The sequence below is a fragment of the Lygodium microphyllum genome, chromosome 2 (assembly GCF_053477565.2).
Source record: "Lygodium microphyllum isolate KBCC chromosome 2, Lygodium_microphyllum_v1.1.10, whole genome shotgun sequence".
NCBI lineage: Eukaryota > Viridiplantae > Streptophyta > Polypodiopsida > Schizaeales > Lygodiaceae > Lygodium > Lygodium microphyllum.
The window spans coordinates 123796992-123805413 of NC_141136.1; the positions used below are offsets into that span (position 1 = coordinate 123796992).

General features: G+C 44.1%; 1 protein-coding gene across 1 annotated transcript; it reads left to right on the forward strand.

The window, feature by feature from the left end:
• The first annotated feature begins 3623 nt into the window (after window positions 1–3623).
• On the forward strand, window positions 3624–5613 carry LOC148040271 (uncharacterized). Its single transcript, XM_087666420.1, has 2 exons — window positions 3624–5243; window positions 5349–5613. Exons 1-2 carry the CDS (start codon window positions 3663–3665, stop codon window positions 5436–5438), a joined length of 1671 nt encoding a protein of 556 aa, XP_087522546.1. The 5' UTR covers window positions 3624–3662; the 3' UTR covers window positions 5439–5613.
• The last annotated feature ends 2809 nt before the right edge of the window (window positions 5614–8422 follow it).

The following is an 8422-nucleotide window of genomic DNA, read 5'->3' on the forward strand; positions in this document are numbered from 1 at the left end:
CTCCCTCTTCTTGGCAAGTAAGCTTCTCCCTCTATCATTCCTTGCACACAGGTTGTTGTTCTCTCCTCTCTTTGCCTCTTGTTGTTTCTTGCTTCCTTCTATCCTTATCATGTTTTCTCTCTTTCTCCTTTATTTTTTTTCTCTTTATTTTTTTGAAATGAAAGATGTGAGTGATGATGGAGGTGAGTGATTGCATCGTGCCCGAGTCGAACCTACAGAAAAAACATGTAAATGGTGTGGGAAAGGCTCTGTTCGAAAAGAAAGGCTCAAATTTTAAATGGTTTTTTGAAATTTCATGTGCGCATTTATCAGTGCATGTATGTGCGCGTGTATACGTGCAAGTATAGTTCTATAAACATGCTTATAAATGGGCTGATAGACATGCACTTCTATCATTTATCTACTTCTCTCTTCATTTCTTTCCCTCTTTCCTTCCACATTTCTCTCCCATCTCCCTCTCTTTTACCCTTTCCATCCCTTCCTTTTTCCCTCACTCTTTTCATACTTTCTCTCCTCCTTTGATATTTTCTCTCTCCCTCTCCTTCCTTCTTTTATATTTTCTCTTTCTTTCCTTTCTTATCTATTTTATGATGTTTAATATTTTATTAAGTATATAGGAAAAGTTATTAATTTTATATTTCTAAAATCAAAAAGTTAAATTCTGAAGATATGTACTCTATTATTCATTGCTATGATGGCCATGTCTTATATCTTGAGCCTCAAATGCAAACTTATATTCCAACATCCCCCCTCATTTCCAATAGACCTCTCCCCCTTTGACTTGTCACCCTAATCAAGAGTTATATAACCTAGAATGTAAGAGGGCTATGCCCTTGCTAAAAGTGAATGAGGTAGTGTTTAAGGTCTAGGGTTTAGGGCACCAAACCCTAAACCCTAAACCCTAAATCCCAATAGAGCTTTTCAAATAGTCTTTAGAGTTTAGGGTTTAGGGCACTAAACCCTAAGCCCTAAACCCTAAATGCTGATAGAGCTTTTCAAATAGTGTTTAGAGTTTAGGATTTATGGCATTAATAGTGTTTAGGGTAATAGAGCTTTTAGGGTAATAGCATTTAGGGTTTAGGACAAGATATGTGCTCTATCATTCATTACTATGATGGCTATGTCTTATTTCTTGAGCCTCAACTGCAAACTATTCCAACATCCCCCTTTGTTTCCAATAGGCCTCTCCCACCTTTGATCAAATGGTGAACGATAACCGATGGTGGTATGTCATTCCTATATCCAATCGCTCAAAACCAGGATATGGCAATATTACCAACTGTTACATAGAGATAATAGATCACAATCCAACAATCAATGATGATGTACATGATGACACATGATGGATGTAATGCAAAATGAACCTCACGAGGATGTTTAAGAAAGCGTAGAAGAGGAAAATAATATGGTTGATAATCATGAAGTTAGTGAGCATAGCAATACATTTGATAGTGAGATAGACTTATATGTTTCATTACCTCTTGGCAACATAGACCTAGAAGTAGATACTTTAGCAAGGGTTGATCTCATTGAAAATGAGATTGATCATTCATTGTAGCCTACAATTGTCTTTGATTGATTTAATGTATAATATTACTTCTCAAAAACATCATGATACACACATGTGAATACTAAAGAATAAATAGTTAAAGTCTAAGGTGATCAAATTGTATCATAGCATATTGAAGTTTTTGTGTTAACTTAAGGAATTACTATCCATCAGTTGCCAATGTAAAAATAATTACCAACTGCAAGCTTTTTTGGGTTGTTTTAAGCTCAGTATACCCGTCTAATAACGTGTTTAACTTAGCATTTCTAAGCGCGGGTACATAAATCCATATAATGTGGGTATATTCACTCGCATATAAATGCCTCAATTAACGTGTACTTTGACATGCCCAACATTTCGGGTCTAGCGAGCGGGTCTATGGCTCCTTTTTGTTGTAGTGATTGCTGTTGGGAAAAAGGAGGGAGGTGCAGATTTAGACCTGCTCACTAGCAAACCGGGTAGATTGCCCTTTAAGCTCATCGGTAGAATAGGTAGTGTTCAAACTTGGGCTATAATTGTTGAAGCTTGGATCACATCTTTGGTTAGAAAAGGGAGTGTCCCACCTAAAGTAACTTGGCAAGATACAATGTGCAATTACCAATAACCTATTAAGTTGTCTCATTGAGAGATGCCTCAAGATCTAGTCAGAAGCTCACAACAAGTGATTCCTCAGGCTAGTTGGGCCTTTTCCTATAGCAGAATGGGGATGGCTCCCTAACTAATTGCTTGCAAGGTCCATTTTCTTGGAGGGATTGAGGTCATGGAGTCAAATTTGGCTCAAGGAGCATGCTATTTAGATGTCTCTTGAAGCAATTAAGGAACCTTTTAATTTGTCTACTTGATAACTCCACTGATTGCAAAGGATGTTGGCTCACTTGAGGCCAGATTGGCCCACATCTACTATTACTTGATCTCCCCCCAACTTGCTTTGATGACTCTAGTAAGGAAACAACTAGTCAAGTGCAATAAGCGAGATGATTTTGAACCCCCTCTCTGGTTGTTCCTCTCAAACTCACAGGGAAATGGAGGAAATTTTGTCCCCATGCTATGCCTTCCACTTGGCAATGCAAGGTAAGGAGAATCTGGGGCATCCACCTCTTCTTATAAACTCAACTTTTTTAGATGGAGGCTCCTATCTAGGAAGCTCCCCCTTCGGGCCAATCTCTCAAGAAGGTTCCCCATGTCCCCTCTTTGCTCTCTCTACCAGAAACACAAAAGAAGATGAAGAACATCTATTTTTGGAGTGCTTGGTAGTCAGGCCCGTCTAGCACAGAGTTAGGAAGTGGCTCAAAGGTGTGGATCTCAAATCAGATTTTGTGTTCACAATAGTGTTCTTTAGTGATCAAGGCCTGCTTGATGAATCTAGATGGAAATTAGTTTCTTTGGTTGCTACAGCCACTTTGAGGTTTATGTGGAACAAAAGAAACAACATGGTCTTCAAAGGAAGCCCACAATCGCTCCCTGTTGAATGCGTTGGATCGCATCGTGATGAATGTACTTTTGTGTTGAAAACTCAAGTCAGGTCATTGGAATTTCAAGTTGTTTTGTAAGAAGCTTAGGGATATGGCTTAACAAGCCCACCTTTGAAGCTCAAGGATGTGGCTTAACAAGTCCCCCCATTTGGTGAATGGCGAGAGAGCCCGCGGCACTCCCTTATGAGTGCTCTAAATATTTAGATATCCATTGAAATAGAAGTTCTCATTGCAATTGAAAAAAAAGGTATTAAATTCAGGAATCAAAGCACACATATCAAAATCGAGGAATTAGGATCACTAAACGGATGTCTCACTTATGTAAGTGGGTCATGGCTGAACTTATGAAAGAATGGAAGCTATTCCATATTACGGCTAAAGTTAGGGGGAAAGAAACAGATTGTTGGAAATTAGGATTTTCCTTGAGCACATTCCTGTCCGGGCCCCGCTCTGTAATCTTCGTGAATCGTGCATATCCTTGTATTATCATTCTGGATAGATGCGTTCCGAGCGATAATGGAAGGGACTACTGTCGATCTCCTTCGCGCTGCCGTGCTGCCAAGGCGTTAGATTCACGCTCGAAAAGAATTATAAAGGAAAATGAAGTCTTCGTTTGCAACAAGTGCAAATCAGAAGACAACATGACTAGCCAGAAGCTTGGATCCGCGGAGCATGGCCAGCCTCTCGACGCTGTGCGTTGTGCTGCTATTCGTGAGGAAACTGGCTCGTATTGTATCAACTTGGCCACCAAGGTTTGCCAGAAGTGCAGGCTGGTGGCCTATTGCAGCAAACAGTGCCAAAGAGAGCACTGGAAGCTCCACAAGCTGCTGTGCAAATCTGATCTGATGGAAGGAAGTTGGATTCCTGAATGGGTGAGAGAGGGGCGTTCTGCCAGGCGATTGTCCGTCGCTGACGAGTCGAGGTTACTCGGAGAAAATATTCCAGCATACGCAGTGTTAGGTTGTTCTTCGTCATCTGCATCATCTTCATCGTCGCCGGAGGATCTTCGTGTGTGCTTTGTTGCTAGCGGGGACCTGCGCAACGTGATAGAGACTGTGTGTCAGCTGCCCGACGACGGCGAGGGCGACGTCGCTATCCATATCAACGATCCTGATCCCGTGGTGGTGCTGAGGAACTACCTTGTGCTAGAGCTTCTGAGGATCCATGGCGAGGGTGCTATCGATGCCGTGATAGCACTATGGTACAGCACGGCCCTCACAGCCAGCCAGCTGAAAGCCGTGAAGGCGGTGGCAAGAAAGGTGCTGGAAGACAGCGAAACATCAGACGGCCCTAAAAGCTCTTTTACGCTGTCCGGCAGTGATCAGTTGCCATACCTGGAAGCAAAGTTCGACAACAAATTAAAGAAGATTCTCGAAGCTATGTGTGAGAACAAGATGGAGCTTGCAAAGGCGAGATGGATTCGACGGGCCGTTATGGAAGAAGAGCGGGACTTGGTAGACCAAAGGATAGGCTGCCTCCGCCCGGCGCACGCAGTGGCCTGGCGTCATTTCCGGCAGACCGGAATGCTGCTGCCTCTGGGGGGTGCCCATGGCAACCACGACAGAGCGAACAGGTTTCTTGTGATTCCCACAGTGGGCTGGGTCCATGGACCTGACCCCTTGGACGGCTGGGACATGAAGCAGGTCACCGCCTCTGGCGTCCGGTGTGGCGTGCCCTTCATGGACCTCTACGGCTGCCTGTACTTCCACGTCCGCACCAGACTCCAACTCTTCTTGCGCAAGTGGAAGCTCCGCCGCATCACACTCGTCCTCACCTGCGTGGAGGCAGGCAAGCTGGCGGCACAGCTGGCAAGCACGGGCTCGACCTTCCACCGCATCGACGCCGGTCGCCTCGCAGAAGCGGCGAATGTGGGCATCAAGCGCGTGCTCAAGGATTGGGGCCCGCTCTTAAGCAATGCTTCTGGTTCTGTGGCGCATCATCAGTCTACTCTGATAACCTGTTTCACAAGCTGGCCTCTTAAAAGCTGGGTGCAGGAACCAGAAGCAGGAAGTCGAGCCTTCTTTGAAATGATAGGGGAGGCATTGGACAAGGGACGCCGATGGAGCCAACTTAGGGGCAGTGAGGACAGCTTCCGCAAACAGGCGACGAACACCATCTTCCATGAGGACGTGCACTGGTCCATGTACTTCCACGACTCTAGCGGCGACTTCGACGAGTACCTGGAGGTGCAAGGCGCTTTCAAGGCGGCCGAGAAGGTCAAGGTGAGGCGCAACACAACGCCCTCTCTGCTCCCACATCGCCTGTTCGTGCCGCTGCACGCCGCTAGCACTGTCAGCCCAGCTTCTAATCACAGTAGTGACGTACAGGACTTCTACCTTCGTACCGCAGTCCAGTTCAACTCCTCACTGCTGGAGAGGTTTGTGGAATGGTGTCCTTGTCCAACCAACACACATTAGTAGATAAAGCCGAAGGATTCGGACCGCCCCAAATTGCGATGGTGAGTCGTGACTAGCTGGTAAAACGTTTTGAGAAAACCAAGAGGGCAAGATTTTGATCTGTAATACCAGCTATAGATAGGTGAGTCGAAAACTTACGTCTGTCTTTTATTGTACCCGATATGTAATCCACTCGTACGTACGTCTTAATTGCTTTGACGATTCTCTTGTATACTGCTTGTGTTTGAATATGTCTTACGAATTCAGACTCCAGAGTTCCCCAAAGAATGTTGCCGTCACTTAAAGTTTGGCACCTTTCACAGAAGCATTTTGGAAAGAGTTGATTAGTCTTTAGAGGAAAAACCGGTTGTCATAATAAGGGATTGCTCAAACGTCACATGTCGTTCTAACGACGCATGGGGTAACGGGTTGCATATTGATTGCCTCACACACACAATTTCTCCCTTTTGGGGGGGGGGAGGGGCCGGGGTGCGGTTGGGGGGCTCTCTCGAGTCTCTATCTCTCTCAATGCTCCTTGTGATATGGCAAAATGAGATAAACTATAGGTCTATATTGCTAAGATTACTTCTTGTCACGTAGGGTAGTCATGAGCTCCTTGGCGTCCTTTATTGTGTTAGAGTCTCTAGATTGGAGATCTCTTCTCTGATGTTGACATCATCCTTTGACGAGCTGAGCGCCTTGACCTTCTTTGGAATCCATGCATGTGTAGGAGCAGTTTTGTATCAAGTCACAATCTGTAGGGAATAAGAATAATAGAAAAGGCAGAAGATGAATGTAAACACCACAATAAAATAGAAGTAGAGATGCAGATGTTGAGATATCGAGCTCCACTCGTGATATGCCAGGGTGACCGTTGTGCATTTATGTCATCGGGTTGTCAGTTGTTGCAGATACGGTTGGTGCACCGCCCATGAATAATAGCTAGATGACAACTATCCTTATTTACTCTAGTTCGTGGCTCAGTTAGTATGCCACCTTAGTTAGTTGTCTTTGGTTTGAGACCCATATATAGGGTTCTTCTATTTCTTTGTATGAGAGTTTTTTTGTCTTACACAACTAAGAACAGGAAAACTATTTTTCAGCCTCCATCCTTGTGTGTATTCCCCCATTGTGCAAGCAAGAAAGCTTCAAGTGAGACTCCTTCCTTCTCTCCCACAATCTTGACATGGTATCAGAGCCTTGTTCGTGGTAAGGAGCTCAAGAAAGCAAGCCAAGCTCGCGGTGTTCTGGTAAGAGGAGCAGTGTTGCTTTCATTTTCTGTTTTGGGAGCAGATCTCTGCAGGCAGCACAGCCGAAAATTGCAAGAGTGCATTGTCTCAGGTTGAGACGCCCTTCGCGATGAAGCAAGAGGGCAATATATGCTGCGGGTAAGGGCTTGAGCCCTTGGTGACCCTGTTTTTTTTATTTGAGGCCATTTCGGGCCTATTTTGGAGGCGGAAGTTTTTTGCATGCACTCAGGAAAAGGCCCAATTTTATGCTGTGCAACTACTGTTCTACAGTTTGGTGAAAAGTTACTGTAGAAATTGCATCGTATGCCTGTGCGCAGAGACATTGGGAGTTACAGAATCATCCTTGTTGCCTGTTGATGCAAAATCGTCACTAGGACGTGACTGTGTGGTCAAATACCACTTTCGTCAGTTTTGCAGATTAGCCCTTGTGAGGCTGAAGCTGTGTTCTTTGCAGTGACAGAATTTTTTTACAGTGTTCTGTAATGGCGTCTAATTCTCTCTCACAGATTGTCACTAAAAAGCTTGACAAGAACAACTTCCAAGCATGGAAGTTTAGAATGACGAATTTCCTTATGGGAAAAGGATATTGGGAATTTGTTGCAGGAAATGAAGAAGAACCAGTTCTTCCTGATGTTCCCAATCAACAGCAAATGCAGGCATTCAAAGCATGGCATGAGAGAGCCAGGAAAGTTATGTACTGGCTGTCTATCAGTATTTCAGACTCTATGATTGTGCATATTCAGGATGCAAGTACACCAAAGGAAGCATGGGATACTTTGTCAAAAATGTATAGCACAAATACGCAAGCCAGGAAAATGCAGCTCAAGCAAGAGTTGCATAATGTGCAAAGAGAAAGTATGAGCATCAATGACTACCACATGAAGGTGAAGAAGATTGCAGATGCACTTGCTTCTATTGGGTCGCCAGTGGAAGATGATGATTTAGTTTTTGTGACCTTGAATGGTCTAGGAAAGGATTATGCACAGTTTCAGACATCCATTTCAGTTCGTGAAAGATTTCCTGATTTTGAGGAGTTGATTGCTCTTCTAATTTCTGAGGGCAAAGAAATGGCGGTCCATCTTCTTTAGGAGGAACTTCAAAAGAAATTGTCTTCTACTCAAATGCTGGAAGAGGTAGAGGCAGAGGTAGAGGTGGCCGATTTGGAGGCCGTGGTAGAAATCAAAATATGCAACAGACTCAAGAAAACCAATCCTATGGAGGAGGACGTGGTAACTCTAGAGGCAGGGGGAGCCAAAGAGGTCGTGGTGGATGGCAAAGAGGCCAAAATGCAAACAGCAATGTTGAATGCTACTACTGTGGTAAAATGGGTCATATTGCTAAAGACTGCTATAAAAAGCAGAATGACATCATGAATGGGAAATTGCAACAAGGCAATTATGCATCTTCTAGTAGACAGGGTGATGACAGAAATGAGCATTTGTTTATGGTGCAACACATGAACAATTCTGTGACAAGTGCAGAAGAAAGCAACGATGTGTGGTATGTTGACTCAGGTGCATCAAACCACATGACAGGTCATGCAGAATGGATGGAGGATGCAAGGAAAATGGAAAAACCAGGATTTGTGGAGACTGGTGATGATACTGCACATCCTATTGTGCAGATTGGAAAAATTCATTTGTCTATGCAGGATGGGAAAAAGAAATACCTATCCGATGTATTTCATGTCCCGAATATCACCAAGAATCTGGTTTCTGTTGGTCAAATGGTTGAGCAGGGCTTGCAGGTCAGATT

Excerpts from the sequence above, each read along its gene's own strand:
- LOC148040271 (XM_087666420.1), top strand. The coding sequence starts at position 3,663 with ATGACTAGCCAGAAGCTTGGATCCGCGGAGCATGGCCAGCCTCTCGAC. Across the intron at positions 5,244-5,348 it reads AGGCGGCCGAGAAGGTCAAG|GACTTCTACCTTCGTACCGC; the intron begins GTGAGGCGCAAC and ends AGTGACGTACAG.